General features: G+C 41.1%; 1 protein-coding gene across 1 annotated transcript in view; it reads right to left on the bottom strand.

Annotated features, from left to right (window-relative positions):
* Nucleotides 1–1,047: 1,047 nt before the first annotated feature.
* CHIC2 (cysteine rich hydrophobic domain 2) overlaps nt 1,048–22,902 on the bottom strand; it is a 30,334-nt gene continuing 8,479 nt past the window's right edge. The window contains exons 2-6 of the mRNA XM_040334849.1: nt 16,710–16,764; nt 16,466–16,621; nt 4,163–4,219; nt 3,937–3,996; nt 1,048–2,515 (exon numbers count right to left, since the gene is read on the bottom strand). Of these exons, the coding sequence (XP_040190783.1) occupies nt 2,465–2,515; nt 3,937–3,996; nt 4,163–4,219; nt 16,466–16,621; nt 16,710–16,764 (379 nt within the window). The 3' untranslated portion in view covers nt 1,048–2,464. The remainder of the gene's footprint in view (nt 2,516–3,936; nt 3,997–4,162; nt 4,220–16,465; nt 16,622–16,709; nt 16,765–22,902) is intronic.

The raw sequence follows: 22,902 nt of genomic DNA, 5'->3' as shown, positions 1-22,902 counted from the left end.
AGACAGCACCTTCTATCACATGACACAACACTCCTTTTAGAAATCACAGTTTGCTCCAACACTGCTTCAAAAACAATTTGGGGGTTTGTAATTAAAGTTGAGTTCCTAACTGTAGCTGTTGACTTTTAACAAAATCACACTCACCTGTCCCACGATCCAGTGGTGCACTCACCCCAGCCATGGTTTTTCCATGTCCTCCCTTGGCAGCACCAACATCTCCAATATGGGCACCTGGCAGTGATAGCTAGCTTGCGGCTTCACAGCTAGGTGCCCATTGCACATGCTCGAGCGGCACAACGCTCTATGACTGGTCCCAAAGTCCTCTAGGATCTGTCACGTGTCCCAGAAGATTTTGGGAGAGCTTTCAATTGCGTAAGGTGACCAGAATGGAAGAGAGTACCTGTCAACATTGGGTACTCGCTTCACCCCTTCCTCCCCAAAAGCTCAGTTTTCCAAACAGGAGGCCTTAAAGCAGAAGTTCCACTTTTGGAAGACCCATAGTAATTGTATGCACCAACTTCAAAGCTTATCACTCCTCTTGCTACAGAAAGCTGCATGTTATGAACCATTTGTTCCACTTATCGTTCTATGATTTTAGGCTATTTCACTGGATTTGCGCTGCTTAAAATTTTATAACACATCTGACCAATAGCATAAATGTTACTTCTTGAACAAAAATAAAAAAAAGTGCGCAGTAAAAAAACTGTATACAAAAAAGTTATCCGATTTTGTAAACTATACTGACAGATAAAAGAATATGAATGGTGGCTTTAGACAATACAGAAATTTTAGGTTTACCCACTTGCACAAGTTTTTCAGAATGTGTTCTCCCCCCCCTCTTAAAGCTAGACTCAGGGACAAAATTAACCCTTGCAGTGGGGCCCTCCAGCAACCTTATAGTGCCCTAAAAACCCATTATATTTTTAAGTAGACCCTTCACAGTATATGGTTGTTGGAAACGTAAACAATATTAAATGATCAAACTAATGTGTGTGGTGAATTTTAGGTAATCCGGGTGAAAAACACACAGCACCAACAAAAAGGAAACTCATTCATAATTCTCCCATTTTAATAATGTACAAATAGGATGACAAAACATAACTAGGCCAAGCATCTTACAGCAAAACATATGGACATTTGAGTGTTTATACAACTGATTTTTCTTAATTATAACTCAGTGCACTCCTTTTGCCAGCATCAGTTATGCACATTTTAGAAAAAAAAAAAAAAAAAAGAAGAAGATGTAAACGGAGGAAAAAGCTATACCAGATATGTTAAATATTTTTTTTTCTCTACACAATTAAATTATACCCACATTGTGTTAGTACTGGCTATACATCCTTTAATAGTGAAAATAATTCGACTTAATTGAAATTGAAAAGAATAAACCAATAACCAAAAATGTAACTATATGTAAAAACAGAAGGGGGGAAATGAAAGCAAAATTATCACTATAATAGGCAGATGCATGTATATATCTGCAAGGCGAATTAGGAATTGCAACCCATCATACCCTAGAAGGAGCAAAATGAAAGCGATCTTATAGTGGTAACAAACATTTTGCCAGTATAGTTTTAAATAGAGCATCTGTGTTTGAAATGCTACATATCATATACCACAGTTTAACAACTAGTCTGAGAATACAGCATACTTAAGATGACACCACAGTAAATTCATTGTGCTATTTTATATTTTAAAAGATTTGATTATTAGGGATAGTGTATTTGGTTTATTGTGCCACAAGGAACAGTTTAAGGATTGAGTGGGTTCTGGTTCCGCTGTCAAGCAACGTAATCCAATTTTTTTTTAGTGATGATGTATTCAATGTCTGTATGCCATGTAAAGAGAGATGCAGCCAACTAGTGGGTGAGGACAAAAAAGCAGCAAGAAGATACCAACTTTTCGTAAGTAAACAAATTTGTCGTTTGGAAAGTTACCCAACTCAAAACGAGCACTAAAGTGTTATGGTAGCACAACCATATGGTCCTGAGCTCCAGCGAAATGCAACACACATTTTGCACAGGTATTTTCTATAACCATGAAGAATGTCCACTGGCTCCAATGTTTTCAGCACATCCTTTTCAGAACCAGCTGACAGGATGATCTTCCCAGGCAAAGAAAAAATTCCTAATGGTGCAGTTATATCTTGGTTCCAAAACAGTGATACATTGGGGATAACGAAACGGGCAACATAAATATCACAAAGCAAAAGTAAATAATTTCAAGTCACGGACAAAATGTATATTTTGTGAGATGCGTTCGCGCTCCTTCCATTAAAAAGAATTACAAAAAAAGAAAAAAAAAAAAAACACACACACATGACTCACTGCTATGTCACCAATGGGGAAGAACCAAGAAAGGCACCATTGGAAATATGGGATTTTCGAGTAAGTCCTTAGAACAAAAAAAATATATATATAAACCATAACACTAGGATAAAAAGGAAAAAAAACAAAAAAAACTGCTAATCTGGTCGAAAAATTGGTGTCTTTGGTAAAAATTCTATTAAGATGACCTGTAAAAAAAAGACACATTAATTAAATCAGTGTTTTGGTTTTCTGCCCATCATAAGCATTAGAAGAAAAAAAAAAAACCCACAAGGACATTTGTCTACTTAAGAGAAGCAACCAAAACAATTAAAGAAAAAGCTAGGAAAGAAAAAAGGTCAAATTAAACAAATACAAAAGCAAACTCTTAACCTTAGAGTTCATTAAATGATACTACACAGCGGGTGTTTTAGAGCAATAAACAACAACACCCATAAAGGTATGAAAAGAGGCATACAAACATATGGTTGAGAGGTCACTAAATCTGTTAAAATAAGCACCAGCTAATTATTAACTGACAATTTAAGTGATACAGTTCAGGATGTTTGTCTCACAAAACAAAAAAAAAAAGGAGTTCCAACAATACAAAAAAGGCAATCCTTAGCAGTAAGGCATCGTTTTTAAAGAACTAATTAATGACTGTGTCAAGGGCCTATTGTATAATGCTCCTTCGGAATATGGACTCTCGGAGGTCAATTATAATGTGATCTGTAGTGTTAGATTGAGAATGTGGCTACAGTTAAGAAATACAGGTTGGACCCAATCCTAATGCAGGCAAAAAAAAAAAAAAAACACCTTGTAGCTTTAACTTGTACAAAAACTAAACCGAGTATAAATTTCAAATTACATACAAAAACTGGTACAAAATTCCTCTACAGTCTTAAATTGTCACCATTGTTTCCACTGTAGGATAGAGGAAAAAAAAAAAAAATACATACATCAATGCTACACAGGGAAAAAAAAAAAAAAAAAAAAAAAAAATGCAGCCTGTGAAGGCTTCCCTTTTGTTAATTTTAACATTAGAAACTAGACCAGTCTAAAAACAGACTAATAAGGGTATATTCCACCCAATTTAGTGACAACAATCCAGGAAAAAAATTCTATAAACTTTTTTTTTTTGTTAACTCCTAGAATGAATGTTTTCGCTGGATGTAGTGCAACTCCACATTTTAATTATTTTTAAATTTCAGATTTAAAAAATTGGTCTGCATGTTCCAAAAGAATTAAAGAAAGTCAAGTTAGATATGGGTATTTAGTTAGAATAATGCTAATCAAGTTTCAGACTAGAGGAGCAGTCAACTATGTGTTAATCTTTCATACAGAATCAAAAATTTCACACCCCATCAATGTACGCCTGGGCTATTTTATTTAAGCAATTTATTTTATTTTTTTCTACAGGGCACAGAGAAGACTTGGCTTGGGTCCTTCATAACTTTATAAATCAGCCCTACCCATGAGCCCATGCATCTGTGAACCGTAGAAAATCCTTCCGCTCGGGTGATTAAGCTCTTGACACCTTTACTGATTAATAATCAGGCAAAGAATAGGATCAGAGGCAAAATAAATGATCATTTAATAGAGAGACTCACAAAACAGCCCTTTAACTTACATATTCCATCATGTTATTGGTTTCACATTTCCTTTTGCTTAGTCTCCAGTGCAAGCACAGCTGGAAAAGAGGGATAGTAAAAGAAGAAAAATGAGCTCCATTTTATTGCGGCGCACACATTGGCTCATTTATCCACCTTTCATATTTTTTGCCTAACAAAAGCATCTGTTTCCATACTGTGCAATTCAAACTTCAACACTGCGAAGTTACTCCCTGCGGTACTCACCTTGTGGTATAACCTATTGTTTTCCCATTCCAATAACTTCTCAATCGATCTTCGTGTCTGCAAGACAAATAGGGTGAAGAATTTTACCCTTCAGTAACTTAAGAGAAAACTCTGCAGCTGTTTTTTTTTTTTTATTTTGGATGAGAAGGTTCAAGCTTCAGGACAGTGACCGAGACTAGGGTGGTCTGCATCATCATCAAAGAGGGCTGCTTGTTAAATAGTAACTGCAATGGATTTACCCGCAGGAAAATAGAATATTCACTTGTATAATAGGTTCAACTAAATGCCCCCAAATCACAGCTAATTGTGCACAGATTTCCAATGGGTGTTTAGACAACAAAACATGCACAAAATACTCAACATAAAAAAAACTTTTACGGTTCTTCTAAAAAACCATCAGCTCAACAACCTGAATTACCATTACTGTATATATAACTTTTCTTGAAATAATGTTAATTTGTATTCCCCATATACATCTCAAAATATAACATGTAAGCAAGAAAAAAAGTGAGTTTATGAGTTTTGGCAAAGAGAAAAAAAAAAAAAAAAAACCCTGATAGCTCCTAAACTCAAGTTTAAAGCGGTTGTAAAGCTTAATTTTATTTTTTTAAATAACATACATGTTATACTTGCCTCCACTGTGCAGCTTGTTTTGCAGAGTGGCCCGATCCACATCTTCTGGGGTCCCTCGGCGGCTGTCTCGGCTCCTCCTCGCTTCTGATAACCCCCTTGGGAAGCGCTCTCCCAAGAGGGTTACCTTGCGGGCATGCTCCCGAGTCCTATATCCAGCATCCATAGCCGCCAACTACAGGACTTGGCCCAGACCCCCTGCCCTTGCGTCACTGGCATTGATCGACAGCAGCACGAGCCAATGGCTGTGCTGCCATCAATCTATCCAATGAAGAGCCGAGAAGACTGGGCCGACAACAAGTGCATTCTTGACACAGGACTTTTGATGGCTCAGGCAAGTAAACCGGGGGGCCTGCAATCGCCAAATGTTTTTTCACCTTAATGCATAGGACGCATTAAGGTGAAAAACATGGACCTTTGCAAGCCCTTTAAGAGCTGCTAGTGTACATGAAGCCTAACATTCCATATTTTGGTAAATGGGCAAGGGATTTATGCATCACTTTTACAAACCACAGAAATAGGATACTACAGAGGACACACAGTGCTTCCATCTTTAATAGGATTCTGGAAATGGGCTTTAAAATCCCCCTCTGCTGGAGATGTCAATATGAAGGTGGTTCCATGTTAGACTTTTTTGGTCAAGGTCAATAATTTAGTAGATGGTAGGATCAGGTTAAACATATTTCTATTCCACTACAAGTTGTCAAGTTCAAAATTATGACTCAACGGCCTTCCTCCTCCATCTGACCCTTTTGCCACTGAAGTACTACAAGCACTCCCTTTTGAAACATGCGCAAAGACCTATATACTGCTTTAATGGAAAAACTGACCCACCCTCTATTAGTCTTTGGTTGAAAAAGGTCCATTATATTAAATCCATGGAGGAATATATTGCAACGGAGAACACAAGACATTTTTTATAAAAACTGGTTCTATTGGTGGATTTTACTTTCTCAGCTGAATGTTGCTCTCCTGAACCGGGTGGCTTGAGCTTCCCAATATGGGTTAACCTTTCAGGACATTTGATGGAGTGATCCTCTGCAGCTTAAATGAGAACGCTTTCCCTGACTTGAAGCTTCTACTGGAGAAATCCCTTCCCTACATCACCCTCCAACGAAGTGCTCTTTTATTCTATTTTTCCCCTTCTAGTTTTCATCCTTCTGTTCTTTTTATATCAAGACCAGCCATGGGCTGTCCCCTCTAGCTGTTGCAGAAATACACGTACCATGAGGCATTGTAAAGTTGACATTCACAGACATGACCAGGCATGATGAGAATTGTAGTTCCTGAACAGGAGGGACCATAATTTGGAGACCCCTGATCTAGAGTAAAGAGAAATAGCCAGCTGAAGAATCTTCAAAAACAAAAGCCGCAAACTGTGCTCTGTGGTTCCCGCTGTCAGTATACTACATCATTACAGGACACAGGGGTGACTCGGGGCCATGCAGATATAATCACTGAGCACAGTGGATGACCAGACCATACACCCTGGAAATGTTGGTTTATGAAAATGCTTTAGCTTGGATTTTCTTTTCTCTACGACGATCAGTGGCACGGGCAACAAGTGAACAGACCTTAAAGGGTCACTACAGGACGAGCCTGCCCGACTATACACGAGTGTACTGCGCTCGGTATATGACGGCGCAGTGTTCAAACTCGGCGCAGGAAAGTGGGGAGGACACCGCAGAAGGACGCCGGACCCGACGAAGAGGACACCGGACCCGACGAGGCCGCCGCACAAGACACCAAAACTGTAAGTACTAAAATGCTTTTTTTACAGGAATGACGGGTCCACTTTAGGGGTGCGCGCTATACGCCAGAGCACGCAAAATACCCCGATAAATACGGTATATATATATATTTTCATATATTAAAGGGTTTCTCAACTAGGGTTCCTCTAAAAAGGTTGCTAGGGGTTCCTTGAGCAATTAATTTTTTCATCCTAAAAAGGTTCCCAATGACACCATCAATCTGTTTAGCTATGTGTAAGGGGATGATTTTTTCCACTGACCATCACACTGATGAATAAGTTGTAGATACAGTCATTTTTAGCAGGGTTCCGCTATGTTGAAAAGGTTGAGAATAGCTGTTTTAAGCAAAGAAGACACCTTGCTAAGCCTCAAGGTCAAATTATAGAATCAAGCAGCTATATTGCTTTCCCTGACTCTGAAGAACACTTTGTATCACGAGCGCATGGGACAATTTAACCATTTCTTATTTGTTACATGATCAGATTCCTTTGAACGAAAAAGTCTGCATTCTGTGTATAGCTTTATTGCATGAAACATATGATCAAGACATACTAACTGGATCAGTTTGTGAATAACTTGTATAGCGCTACAAATGCGAACTAAATCGCCTCAAACTAGATAGCATCACAGCATGAGTGAAATGGCCAAGAAACTAATTTTCAAATATGTGATGCTTACCAGTAGTTGGGTTAAGCAATTATTTTCATTATAATGGAACCCAGATCAGAATCTGCATGAAGTCCTGATCCTTCAGCATTGCTCTTTACTCGGATACAGAACATTTCAAAATATCACCATTGAGTACTACACTCTTGATACTAAAATCGTACATCCATTAATGTAGCTAAATGCATTGTTTCCAAGGGAAGATCCCCTTTGCTGATGAGTGTTGAAAATCACTAGCTTTATAAAAAACATTTTGATGTTAAAGAGGGGGTTTGTGGGACATTTTTTTTTTTGCTGTGCATCTATGGGTTTTCGGTTTGTCAAGCTTGTACTCGCGTGTCTTATGTTTCTGTTTCCCCGCACTGTGAATCGGCCGTAAATACTTTATAAAAATTCCTCCTGGAATGTTCCATCTTGCTTGTGGGCATTGTGAAGCCCACAAGCAAATACTTCCTGGAAGCGGTGAATGCTGTGACGTGACTTGCTTCTTGAGTCACGTGACATGTGAAATCAGCTTTATGAATGGTCTCCTGGAAAGCACAACACTGAGCTCCCAGGAGACATTGCGATCAACTCCCAGCAAACACTGGGGCACTGGGGAAGAGAGGAGACACGCCCACTGAGAGGGAGGGAGACCAGGAAGTGTCTCTTGAAAACCACAGCTTCACGGTATTTGAATGAACTATACATTTTTTATTAGCCAAAATGTTCATATACATATTGAGCTGGTCACGATAAGCTGTATTTAATATTTAGGGTGAACCTCCGATTTAAAATCAAGTTTATGGCATTACACTGTTATACTCAAGTATAATGTATATTCAATTTGCAGCCAATTGCCCTAAAATGACTTGAACTTATAATAAAATAATTTAGATTGAGTCTTTTAGGAGTGAAACTGCACTTTTTAAAAGCATAAAAAAACTGTTCAGCTGCAATGCAAGAAAATTAAAGTCTCTGATCTAGCAGATAATTCTGAGACCAGAGCAGATAAATCATGATGCCAGGTGTTAGAAGCGGGCGATAACTGCAGGTGCAAAGTGACAGCTCATTCCCCTGTTTATCAAGCAGCAAAGTGCAGCTGCAGTTAGGGATGAGAAACGACAGTGTAGTGCACCACAGCGGCTTCAACATACCATTCTTATGTTAAGTCTTACAGCCATCAGAGCCAGAAAAGTTTGCAAGATCTCCAAATCAACAAGTTAATTTTTATATTCCACCAACAGACTTAAATATGCAATTAAGTCCATCAGATAATTACCACTAGCATGTACTAAAAACATAATCAGCTTGATTACCAATTAGTGTTCAATTGAAACTAATAACCAAACAGGACTCAGGGGCTCTCGGGAGACATTCTGTTTGAGTGGGAACCTAATAGTTTACTTTAGACGCAAGTGTCACTTTTTAAATTTATTACATTCATTATCTGTGCGTTTCTGCAAAGTGAAACAGTGCCCTGAGCTGACAAAGATCAGCGGACCCTGCTTGTTTTTTTGTAAAGATCGCCTTTTTAGAGGCTGCGTTCCTTTTAAATGAAAATGGGGCTGCAGTTATGGTCACACTTTGTGTTAATTTAGTTGCCAGTCAGCTCCAAATCAAAAGAAAATAAGGCTGTGGAGTGTAATTAACATTCAGTTCAGTCGTTTTGTCCCTTGTCTAGCCCCAAGCTTTGTTCAAATTGCCATCTGAATGCTTAAGGCTGTAGGGAAATCGATTTGATTCTAATCGCACCATGAAAAGAACATGATCTAACTGCTTTCAGCAGTCCGTAAATCTGTACTGGGTCTTTAGCACAATGCAACTTCCAATTTAGAAAGCACCGAATGTCTCGTCAATGACTTTGTGAAGGGAGGAAAGAAAAAAAATAAAGAAAGGGTGAGAAGAAAAAAAAAAGAAAAGGAAAAGAAAAAAAAAGGAAAAAAAAAAAAAGAACAAGGGGCAGACATAAAAATTCCAATAGTTGTTTAAGCATTACAGTTCATTTGCATCACAGCAAACCTGAAAAGGGCTGACCCCTTAAACCGCCTCTCGAGTCTATGAAGTTGTAGCGTTGACAAGCTTATATTGACAGAAGCTCATTGACTCTGAAAGGCTACTCTATCAATGGTGTAAGACAGCAATAGGTTTTGCACTGAACAGGCATCTGCCTGCCCACCCGCTGCTAAATCAATGGCAAGGGATTAAGATATCTAAATCTAAATGCTACTTTTTGCAATACCTGCTTACAGCACGATAAGGATATACCACATTTGCCTCAATTTTCCACTGTTTCCTTTTTTGGTCTATTTCTTTTCCATAGAATGTCACAATTTTGAGATGAGCAATTACAATGAAATACCTTGGGAACACTATCGTAATACATCAAAATTAAAGGAAAAGCTTAGATATCTAAATGGTACCAATACAAATGTCTATAGTCAGTCATTATCAATATTCAGCTTCTGCCTTTATTTCCCAGTGATTTTAATGACTCGTGCATTCACAAAAACCATGCCAACATATTAAACCTTTATAGCCTCCAAATACACCCCCCCCCCCTTCCCCTTCTTTGCACACAAAATTAAGACTTCATTTATAGAACACAAAAATAACAGACATATGTTGATTAAATTGTGTAGAACTATGCCCATTATCTTTTTACATCATGAATGTATACTTCTATGGTAAGAGCTTGGGATCAAGTGGCATTATTATGCATTTCATTTTTCTCAGCTGTGACAGGTGAAAGTAGAAAGCTCCTGCACGTGCAGCCCAATTAATCAGCGCACTTGACATATTACTGGTTCCCAGCGAAAGGCAGGTGACAGAACACAAAACCAGAATGGAACACTTGATTGGAGAGTAATATTTTTAGCTCACAACAATGGCACATTAATTGTCACAACTACAAAAGTAAAGCTGGGTCCTCTAGCGTAACTACATGGATCGGTTTTAGAAGACTTAATTTAGGCCGCTATAATGTGAAATGAATGATGTCAATATAGACCAGCAACATGCTCCAAAACCGAAGGATGAAAAAAACATGGGAAAAACTCGTTATACTAAAGAATTTATCAATTAGCCCAACCAATTGAAAAATTCCAAAAGGGTTTAAAAAAAAAAAAAAAAAAAAAAAAAACACACACACACCCCACAACAGGCTGGAAAATAAAAATGTGGTTTTACATCCTAAGCTTGAATCAATTTCTATACAATATAGTATCAAAAGTAATAAAAGCTTGTCTGGCAGGCTACACTGACTTGGTCCAAAAGATTTGGCATATTCACCACAGTGTGGTCATTTGGAAATGAACTACACGCTCCAACAATTACATTTTTAGTTTACATTTTCAGTATTACCATTTTATTAGTATCATATTACTATGATAAGAATCATTACGTAGTTATCAACCACTTCCTTACAGCGCAAATTCCAGCACTCCGTGTAATTTGACCCCCTGCATCACCTTAAAAACCTGGCTATGCCCTTCCCTCTGTAAACTGACCATGGTATATCATGGCTGCCGAGCCTGGACACAGTGGTCAGTTTACGTGCCTCTGTCATCCGCAGCCTGCTCTGTCCTCTCTCCCTCCCCATCAGCTCTGCGTCAGTGCCCGCCCCCTCCTGCGGCTAAAATAACTTCTTGTCGTATATAATCTACCTTGTTGCCTAATGAGGGGTGTTCCTGTCCGTTTTATTAAACAAAACGCTTTCTTTGCCGTCTTCCAACAACCACGTGGCCTGCTCCCTCTCTCGTCCCAACTGTCGTCAGCAGGGGGAATCTCAGCCCCGCACACTAAAGCTGTCAGACAGAGAGAGGAGAGAGTCAGCCGGTCACGTGATCGCCAGAAGACACTAAAATACAGTAAAAGGTGGCATTTAATTTTTTTAATAAAAACACAGACAGGAGCACCTGTCATTAGCACACAGATGATTATATGTAGTCAAAGTGGGTTAACGACCACTTTAAAGGGGTGTTCCAGTCATTTTTTAATGTTTATTAAAAGTCAGCAGCTACAAAAAGTGTAACTGCTGGCTTTTAATAAACATACACTTACCTGCTCCACGTTCCAGCGACGCGCCGGCCGGTGCTCCGCTCCTCTACCACCCTCTCCGGCCGGCGTCTTCATTCTAAGTGTGGGCACCCAGCCGTGACAGCTTTCGGCTTCACGGCCGGGCTACCACTGCGCCATCCGATTGGACTGGCGATCGCCTGGGACCCGTCACGTGTCCCAGGCGATCGCCTACAGGGAGGGGCTGCCAAAAGGCGATGAGACGTATCGCCTTAGCAGCCCCTCGGCGGAAGGAGGAAGTGGGACAGGAAGTCCCACTGCTCCTGAAGCCCCCACTCCCCCCCAAAAAAAATTACATGGCAAATGTGGCATGTAAGTGGGGCGAGGAGTGGATTAAGCGGAAGTTCCACTTTTGGGTGGAACTCCGCTTTAAGCTTTGACAAGAAAAAAAATGGAATGTGATTCGTTTATGCAGAGCTGCACTAGGTTTTACACGCTCTAGTTTTATTAAATTAACCGGTGTGGTAGTAAAACTGTACAAGACAAATTTAGCCTTCCTTTGGTGGTAAATGTTAAAAAAATATGACTCTTTTGCCCAAAATAGTAGAACACACATTTTTAAAACTTGGCTGTATAATTTCTTGCTAGTACCAAGGTCCAGTAAATATATTTTTCTACTCTTGACATGCAATGGTATACCACATTTATGTACATTTGTGGTATGGATACAAAGTGGAGTTTAGAAACAATGATGCACATGTTGCTTTTTTTTATCCTAAAGCACAGGAGTACTAAAAGCTGCGCATACATGGAATTTTTCCCCCATCTACACCAATAGTCTCAACTAACTTTATCTTTATACATTTTTTAAATACAATATACTTTTTTCCTTACAAAATGAGAAAATACAGGGAATGGTTTTTAAACCTATTGACCATTGTAATTGGCTATCACAGTAATCATGAGCCCGTTAGTCAGAGACCAGGAGCTGTCAGTGACAGTGAGGAACAGGACAGGCAACCATGCTTTAACAGATCACAGCTGTTTTGGCGACAAAAGGGGGACGTAATTAATATTAGGTTGGTGGTCCTAAAGTTATGGCTGACCGATATATTTGAAAGTAGCAAAGACACACACCATTGATCCTTTGCATACAGAAACGTTATTCTGTCAGCAGCGACAGACACTTAACCCACATCCTCCCACTAATGCAATGCATCTATATTGGGGGTTAATTGAAAAGCCAGTAAGTGTGAAACATATCAGGGCTCGACAAAATCCGGGTGCCAGGTCGCAATATCCTGCGTCTCCATGCGCCCCCACCTCCCCCGCCGCGCGATCGCGGCGGGCCCGTCTCGGCAATTGAGGCCACGGCTTTGCGGCCTTGTGAAGTCCCAAGCTTCCTTCTGTGACATGGCGCCATCTGGTGGTGGCCATTGGCATTACAAGTAAAACCAGTTCTAATGTGTAATTTTTCACTGCCATCTCCTTCCCTCTAATTAGAACCCCCAAAACATCAATATTTTTTATTCTAACACCCTAGAGAATAAAATGGCGATCGTTGCAATACTTTGGTCACGCCGTATGTGTGCGACGGTCTTACAAGCGCACTTTTTTGGGCAAAGAATAAACTTTTTTTTTTAATTAAAAAATAAAACAGTAAAAGTTATCCCAATTTTTTTTTTATATTGTGAAAGATAATGTTACGCCGAGTAAATTGATACCCAACATGTCACGCTTCAAAATTGCGTCCGCTCGTGGAATGCCGACAAACTTTTACCCTTTAAAATCTCCATAGGCGACGTTTAAAAAAATTCTACAGGTTGCATGTTTTAAGTTAGAGGAGGTCTAGAACTAGAATTATTGCTCTCGCTCCAACGATCGAAGCGATACCTCACATGTGTGGTTTGAATACCGTTTACGTATGCGGGCGCTACTCGCGTATGTGGCGCTACTCACGTATGTGGCGCTTCTGCGTGCGAGCTCGTCGGGATGGGGCGCGTTTTCTGGCTCCTAACTTTTTTAGCTGGCTCCTAGATTCCAAGCAAATTTGTCAAACCCTGAAACATGTCATATGTAAACAATACAATGACATATACAGGAAATAGATAAATAACTCCCAAGAATGGTGACAGTGATTAGCTACATCATTTGTTAACCAATAACCTGCCTAAAGCCAGTTTGATCACACAGATAAGCCAGGCATAGCATTTTGCCTATAGGGGATTCACACCCAAAACCGCCATAGGAAAGCATTGTGTGCTTTTAGCTGCGGTAGAAAACAAGAAAATCTGCAGCTAAAAGCACCATTTTATCCGTCCGTGTGAAAGGGGCCTAAATGCTGTACTTTGATCGATCTGTGTATCACCTGAGGCTAGTAACTTTCACAGGGTATATGCACCCTTTTTGGCTGGGTTCACACTTGTCCGACAAACGGTCCTACATTGGGAGCCTCATGTAGCATGACATGTGAAAATCAATGTTTCCCTATGAGAGCCGTCTTAACTGGTCCTACACAAGTCAGTCCGACTTTGAAAATGCTCCCTGTACTACTCTTGGTCCTACATTGATCCTACTTCAACCCATTGAATATCATTGAAGTCGGACCAAAGTAGTGTCCTGTTCATGAAAGTAGGATGGATGTAGGATAAATGTAGGACCAATGTAGCAGAGCAAAGTAGGATGAAAGTAGTGTAGTAGTGTGAACCCAGCCTGAGGCTACATTCACTCCTGAGCATTTTGTCTCACATAGGTGTACGAAAGACAATGCTTAACAAGTACAAATTAAGTCATTTAAACTGCACCTGTTCACATTAGCACACTCTGTTGCTTGTAGCGTGAAGAAGTACAACAAACACTTATGCACATTTCTCAATTGTTTTTCCATGCGTTTCTCTGCCACAACACACAAAAAAGCTAGCAGATACAAGGAAGATGCCAACAGCTGGCATCAAAGGGGATTCCAAACTTTCACCGTGCAAGAGAAAAATGCCTGAAGCTTACAAAACACCTATACACACACACACACACACACACACGGAAGACACTCCAAATAAGTACACACATGACAAAATTGCACCATTAAAAAATGCTGGCAAATCACTTGAAATACACTCTGGTTAGGTGTAACTGCCGCCTAAAGTCCAGGCCCCTGTATTATATACTAAACAAGTCCCAAATCCAGTTAATGTGTGATGCACAAGCCTCAAAAATTAAACAAAAACCTCCTCTCAATAGAGCCAAATCTTCCTTCATTTGTCTCACTTGCTTTCCTTCTCAGACACTGCAGCTCCCAGTGGGAGGGTTTCAGCAACAGAAGCAGTACCATCAATTCAGAAAGCAGTGGGCAGAACCAAGTGTGGCTAGGTACTGATTGGCAAGCTACAGGCTCATCAATCAACAGTAACAATTCTTAATAGCAATGTCTGCAACATCTTCCAATCCCACTGTAGTGCAGACGCGGCCTACATGCAAGTGGCAACTCTGCTCTGAATTCAGGAGCAGTTCAGCATCATTTCAGCCCCATCACAGGAAGCAGCCCGACATGGACCTCAGTGACGGGATCAATTGGTTTTTATGGGACTTTGCAGGGGCACTTTGAGAAGACTGCGCTGTACAGATGCACTTAAAATGAAAAACTGCACCATATATTTCCAAAGTGGAGGAAATTCCCTCAGACAGCTGTCACCAGTGCAGATTATCCCAATTTACAATCTATTTCTGTTGACAAATGTAAAATGTGACTGTAGTTTTAAGCTTTCCTATCCAAATCATGGGGGGGGGGGGTAGCTTTTCCAAACCCCATTCATGAAATCTGACCTGTGCCTTTATCTGTAGTGTTTACTTGTATCTCTCCAAAGCCCTAAGTCCTGTGGTCTTTCTGCTGCTCTGTTCCTCTGCCATCATAACTTCTGTGAAAGGCAGCTGGAAATTTGTGTCAGGGTATGTGCATAGAGAGATTAGCAGAGAGCTGGTTTATTCACAGCACAGCACCTTTCATCCTTCCTCTGCCTATGTGCGGGCTTTCATCCAATCAGCTGTCACACAGTGTATGCCAAGACTCCACACCCAGGGCTGGAACAGGAAGACAGCAGATATACAAATAAAACTTATGTAGAGAGATTGGTTTAATCTCTGAGTATCATCTGAGGCTGTTCACTTCACTGGGTATATGTGAGGGTTTACATCCACTTTAAACGCAAACTTGCCCATTCTAAGCAAAGTACCAAGTTTGCTTTACTACAGACCATAAGCAGTCAGCGATTACATTATTCATCACCCAAATAACGGCCGCAGCCTTAAAAAAAAAAAAAAAAAAAGCCTGTAAAGTGCCTGAAAAACACCTCCCCAGTGTAAAAACGCCCAAGTGCTTTCACACTGGATCGGTGCGCTAGCAGGACAGGGAAAAAAAAATGCAAGCAGCATCTTTGGGGCGTTATGGGAGTGGTGAATATACCGCTCCTAAAACACCCCCTGCCATTGAAATCAATAGATATCAGGTTTACATCCACTTTAAAGTGTTACCAAAGCCACAACAGTAAGATCAGTCTGTAAATGCAATAGAGCATGCTTGTTATACTTGCTGTGGAACCTAAAGGGTTAAGCCTCTGCGTTGTGTAAAAAGGCTGCTTGATCTTGTATGCACAGGTCCTCCTTTTCTTCCACTGGCTCCAGAACATTTCAAGACAGAGCCTTTGGAGTCAGGCTGCACATGTTCAGCTTGGTGTGTATTGCTAGCGAGTTTTTATTTTATTTTCCTTTGGAGGATGTAGGTGATCAGCACAGGGCCACTCAGCACTGTCTAGACAGAGGGTCGGGGGTCCTGGATCCTGATAGGACACCTCAGTGCAATTTGAAAACTACTCCTACAAGCTTTACCTGGAACCGATAGGCCTCACAAGACTGCTAATGAGAAAAGGTATTTAGCAGTTTATATTTAGAAAAATTATTGCATTTCCATGTACTGTAGGAGACCAGATATAGTGAATGCAGATGCCTAGTTTTAGTAACGCTTTAAAGTTGTGTTCTGTCTTACAGACTGCAAAGTGCTACTCAGCCATTTTCTGTATCCTAAGCAGATTGGCTTAATTGAACTATCTGCTGTTACCAACACAGCACGTCTACTTTTTTGCCCTATGATTTCCTACCTCTGCTTGTCCCTTTGGACCTTTGCTGGACCCATTTACTGGTGTTTTCTAACATTTAAAGAGAGTACCGGATATGACAGACACTCAAAAAAAGAAAAAAATCATTAACTTACTCTTTTACTAAGACACACAACTGGCCACATGCTGCATCCTAATGTGCAACAACAACAAAGACATCCACACAGCAGCCAGCGGACATTAATTGGAAGGTTCTTCTTAAGACAACTGTTGACTCTGTTAATGCTGGATTTAAATTCCTCTGGGGCTACCTAGGTGTATAAACAAATTGTCATTAGAACATTATACCTGAATTATTCAACATCAAGAAAATGTATTTATTATTCACTGCATCCATACCTTGCCAGTTAAAGAGGATGGAAACTCTGCTTCAAATTTGTTGCTAAGACCAAATCTATAAGAGAAAATAAGGTAGTGTTAATTCATGTTAAAAAAGATGAAGTCACGCAACAAGGCCAGCTCATATGGAAATATATTTAACACCAAATTTTTCCCACAACGCAGCTCCAGCCAAAACTTTAACCTGCTGTCTATGACTCCATTAGAATGGTGTCCCATCATCTTTTGTTACTTGTGACAGTAGTACAAGAAAGGTGGAAATATGCCCAAAGAGAAAAAAAAATAATTATATTATTTTTCCCCTCCAGCGTATTGTAGCGTCGCGCTTCAGGTGACAAAACGCCTAGGTGTGAATGCAGCCTAAGTCTCTATTCTATCTTGTGCTTCATTCCTCCGTTATCAGCATGAGTCACTTCTAAAAGGTTTTCCCAGACACAAGATAAAATTTGTGACAGATAAGCACACAGTTTGTCTATTAACACAGCTCTGTATCCTTCCTTCAATCCTGTGCATGTCTGAAAGGGGCTGTGTGCCTTTCCTCCAATCAGCTCTCACACACACACAAACTGCAGCTCCCCACCTCCTCCTCTGTAAGGCCCCTTTCACATGTGCGGACCCCGTATGTCCGCTTTTTCATCTGTCCCTTTGCGGATGAAAAAGGGACATACATTGGTCCCTATGTGATTGCGGATGTCAGCGGATAAGCATCCGCTGACACCCGTAATCACCCGCCTCTGCAAAGATCCGATTTTGCGGACGGAAGAAAACCCTATTTTTTTTCCGGTCCGTGTTCATCCGATCCCCCATTGGGGAGAGCGGAGAAAAGACAGGGCGGTCCCTGCACAGTGTGCGGGGACCGCACTGTCAGCTGCCAGCTCAGCGGGGATATACAGAGCGATCCCCGCTGAGCTGACGGACACACAGAGGCGGATCATTACTGATCCGCCCCGTGTGAAAGGGCCCATATACTAACAGATGAAGAAGGATTTTAACACAATTCTGTACTTTTGAATGGCTGTAGAGAAAAGACTGCAGAAAAGCAAAACTTACGTAGGAGGATTTGTTTCATCTCTGTGGATCTGAGGCTATTCACTTTACTGGGTATATGAGAGGGTTTACATCAACTTTAATCAGAACAGAATGTATTATACCATATTGTGCAATGGCTAAAATGTAGTCATTACTAGCTTGGGAAATGGTACCATATTGCAAACAACTCACATTTAGTGCATTTTGCTCCATGCATTAGACAAGTAGGGTTATTCAATTCTGACATTTCCAGGCTTTAATTTGCACAACATGCTTGCCTAAAGTGCATGGACAACCAAAGCCTATTAGAGGAATTTCCCCAAACACTTTAGAGCCAGATTTACATCTATGCATTTTTAGTGCTTTTTGCATTTTACAGATTTGCACTACAGAACACGTTCCATATGAAATGGACTACAATGCAAATCTGCAAAATGCACTAAAAATGCATGGTTGTGAATCAGGTCTTAAAGTGGAGGTTCACCCAAAAAACTTTAGATTGAGGCTCGTTTTGTCAAGGGGAATCGGGTGTTTTTTTTTACAATCGAAGCAGCTTCCGGGTATGGGCTGCGGGACTGGGCGTTCCTACTTGATTGACAGTCTTCCGACAGGCTTCCGACGGTTGCATACATCGCCTCACGATTTTCCGAAAGTAGCCGAACGTCGGTGCGCAGGCGCCGTATAGAGCAGCACCGACGTTCGGCTTCTTTCGGCTACTCGTGACGCGATGTATGCGACCGTCTGAAGCCTGTCAATTAAACAGGAATGCCCAGTCCCGAAGACCATACCCGGAAGCGGCGGAGAAGATCGCTCTCTAAAACGGTAAGTACTGCTTCGATTTTAAAAAAACTACCCGATTCCCCTTCACAAAATGAGCATCAATCTAATGTTAAAAAAAAAAAATTCGGGTGAACTCCCGCTTTAACAAGATATGAAGAAATCTCTCCAAAGAAGAGTCTGAAAGGAGGTCCAATTCTTCGCTGCTCAACACAAAACGTAAAAAAAAAAAAAAGGCAACGTTAGGTAAGGGAATGCTAGAAGCTCTGTAAGCTTTTTATTTTCAGTTTCCCTGCTGCAAACTTCCCCTTACTTCCCATCTAGTAAAACAAAGCCAGGGGAAATCTCTCCAAGGTTGGCCATACATTGTCGAATTTCAAAGTAATTTTCTTATGAAAATCAGAAATTGTGCGTTTTGTGATCCGATGGTGCCACCATTGATTTTGACCAACCAAGCATTCAATTTCACCTCATGTTGCTACAGAAAAAAAAAATTGTGGATTGGAATCTCTTATTTCTAGGAATTTTTTTTTCTTGCACATTTTTTTCCCATTACATTTTTTGCACTATTCTCCCATCGATTAGAAAACGATTTGTTTTTCAATAAGTTTACAACATGCCAGATTTTTTTTAATTTGACCGTGTATGGCCTGCCTAAGGCTTCATGTACACTGCTGCTGGTAAATGAACGTTTAGGAGCAGTTGGCCATTTTTTCAGCTTCCCCTGAACTCTCCTCTATGTTATCTTATCAGTACATGTACACAGGGTCCTTTATAGACAGTTGAGTTTAGAAGCATTATTTGGAAAGCAAAAAATAAAATAAAAAATGCATTCAGAACAGACGTTGAGGCATTTCAAATGCCTGTAATAGCTTGTAAAGGCAGCAACTCACATTTAGCCGCATTTCGTTTAGAGGCGGTTTTAATTTTGACTCGTTTTTAAACATCGGTTTCTATCTGTCAAGTTAAATCATTCAGGGAAGGTTTTATAACCCTATACATTAAGCCTAAAAGAGGCCTGGGTAGCAGTAAAACTTGACAGGTTTTCAACCCTTATCCATTCTATCAAAAACAGAAAATAAAAATTTGGGTATAGACAGCTTTTAACCCTTTCCCTTAGTTTTTTTTTTTTTTTTTGCAAAAGCAGAGACCCTGGGAAATAAAATGGTGGTAGGTTTTAAGTCACAGGACATCAAGTGCAAGGTTTTATTGAGTGCAACATTTCAGCAACAAATATACTAAAGTTAAAGCAGATTTCCAGACTTTTTTCAGATTAAAAGTCAGCAGCTACAAATGAATGTCCTGGGGGTCTGTTGAAGCAATCGGGTAGCTGTTGCTTTTATCTGATGATCAGCCTGTCAAAGACAATTTTAAGAGTAACCCAGCCCATCATTAAAAACAGGCTGCTGTGTTTGCATGCGAAACACTGTGCAATACCAACATATGATTTTCGATCCATCTATGGGCAGGCTGGCTGTACTGAAGTCGATCAACCTATGGTTGAAGAAAATAAAAAAAATTGCATGTATGGCATGACTAAGACTCTATGTTTAAAAGGGCAGTCATTCAATTAATGAAATAGGCAGGCCATAGATGGTAAAGTTGGGGAGGAAAGGGCAATGCTGTAAAAATCCTCCAGCCAGGGAAATGGTAGGTTCTGACTTGCTGCAGCTTCTAATGCACAAAGTGAGAAACCCACAGTGTTCAGTGAAATGCAAGTAAGCCATTTCAGTACATGAGATGAACCTGCACAATTGTGCAAGGCTGGAGCTCAGCTTTAACATCTGTGTTTAGAAGATCCACATCACTCCAGAAAAAGGGATGGTATTATAAACTAAAAAGCAAATATATAATTCTCTGTGTGCTACCAATCAGTGCCTAAATTAAAAACATAAATAACAGTGCTCCCACATCCAAACAAAATAGTGTTGCGCTAATCAATACACAAAACAAACAAATACTGTATGTGATGATACCAAATTTGATCCTTCTGATCCAGAAGAAGCCACATGGGTTAGTGGTGTAAACGCGTAGTGCGGAGCCAAGTCACTTCCCGTCTTGGGCCATAAACCGGAAAGTTGTTTACTGTAATGCATTCTAAAATTCTGTGGAACCAGTAAATTGGGGAGTTAATTTCTGTGGATGTGAAGGGAACCAGTCTTTACTACATAAGATTTAAATGGATCCTGCAACCTATTTATTGCTTTGAGGGAAATGTGATGGATGGAGAGATATTTAAAGTGGTTGTTAACCCACACTGATAACTTCATATAATCCTCTTAGAATAATAATGATAATAATATTATTATTATCATCATCATGATTGTTATTCTAAGAGGATTATATGAAGATAATAATAATAATAATAATAATAATAATAATAGAGTGCCGCTTTGTGCTCACATGACTGGCTGGCTCTCTCCTCTACCTGTCTGACAGCTGCAGCAGGAGGGGCTGAGCTTCCCCTGCTGATGTCTGTCAGGAGAGGAGGAGAGAGCTGGCCACGTGAGAGACAAATTAATAAAACACAAAGACAGGAGCAATCATCATTAGGAAACAGGATTATACGAGACATTAAAAGTTATTTCAGCAGCAGGAGGGGAGAGGGCGGGCACTGACACAGAAGCAGACAGGCAGGGAAGGGAGGGGGGGGAGAACAGAGGGAGACACAGGAGAGCTGCAGATAGCAGTGGTCAGGGCAGAAACTGGCAGGATCATCCAGGTTTTTCAGGTGATGCAGAGGGCCAAATGACACAGCACACGCACTTTGCTGTACAACATGCTTAAAAAGGAGAAGGATTGTTATTTTTTAAAAGGTAACAAACACTTTAAGAAAAGATAATGCTGTTAAGAGCCGTTTAAAGGTGGAGCACGGATTTAAGATGGATGGTCACGTTTGAGCACTGTGACGGTATATTAGTTGATCAGTTGGATTACACATCATATGGGACTACTTTATTTGGGATTTGTTTATTTTTGATGAATTTGGTATTTATTATCACATATTTGTTTTGTGTATTGCAGTAGCGCAACACTATTTTGTACATGATAAGCAAATACACAAAACCACCAACAATTTTCACTCCATATTCCATGCTATATTCTAGGGCTGCAACGAACGATTATTTTCATAACCGATTAGTTGGCCGATTATTGTTTTGATTAATCGATCGGATAATAGCCTTAAAAAAAAAAAAAAAATTTGCATTTTTACATATTTTTTGGGCCAATTTGTTGGCCAGATTACAAAACACAAATTGCCGCAAAAGCACATTACATGCAGCAACTAGGCCTGTCCCGATATTTTTTTGGCCGGAGAGGAGTCAGTGTCTGGGGAAGGCAGGAGAGGGCGGGGGGAAGGCAGGAGAGGGCAGGGGGAGTGCAGGCGGAGTTTGGCTGTAGAGGGGGCAGGCAGCACACGCTGGGGGGGTGTCGGGCCGGTTCTCCCCTTCCGCGACTGAAGAGGACAGCGTGGAGATAGCGGGCGGCATGGCGGTGACAGGGAGGCAGTGACACACAGGCTGAAGCCTGGCTTTGTGGGGGGGGGGGGGTCCGTCGTCACACCCGAGACCCAGCCGCGGCTCTGACAAATCTCGGCTGTGACTGTCTCACAGCCGAGCAGACCGCAGCCACCTCCCCCCTCCTCTGTGTATACTACAAGTGCAGCACTTGTAGTATACACAGAGGAGGGGGAGGCGGCTGCGGTCTGCTCGGCTGTGTGACTGTGAGACAGTCACAGCCGAGATTTGTCAGAGCCGCGGCTGGGTCTCGGGTGACACGACGGACCCCCCCCCCCCCCCCCGGAAGGCCAGGCTTCAGCCTGTGTGTCACCGCAATGCCCGCTGGTCATCTGAGCTTCCGAGGTGCACAGCATTACGGGTCTGAAGTGGGGGGGGGGGGGGATCTGTATTGTAGGAGGGGAGGTGGAGGGGGTCTGCACTGTAGGGGGAGAGGTCTGTGTAACATGTCAGCAGCTGAACGTCCCTACACTCATCTTGGTACACCCTGCACTCCGCTGCAGTAAACAGCAGCAGACATCTTGTTGCACCCAGCCCATATAGCTCAGGCTGGGTGTAACAAGATGTCTGCTGCTGCTTGCTGCAGAGGAGTGCAGGGTGTACCAAGATGGGCGTTGCAGCATATTTTTTTTTTTTTTTTTTTTTATAAACTGTCATTTTTCGCAGGATTTCAGTGCCAGCCACCTGTCAGTGCAATCAGTGCCATCTATCAGTGCCCACAAGTGCTACCTATCAGTGCAATTAGTGCCATCTATCAGTGCCAGCCACCTATTAGTGCCCATCAGCGCCAGTCACCAGTCAGTGCCCATAAGTGCCAGCCACCTGTCAGTGCCACCTATCAGTCCCCATCTGTCAAACTGCCACATGAC

This window comes from Rana temporaria, chromosome 1 (genome assembly GCF_905171775.1).
Source record: "Rana temporaria chromosome 1, aRanTem1.1, whole genome shotgun sequence".
Lineage (NCBI taxonomy): Eukaryota > Metazoa > Chordata > Amphibia > Anura > Ranidae > Rana > Rana temporaria.
This window is presented reverse-complemented; position numbering and strand designations above follow the sequence as displayed.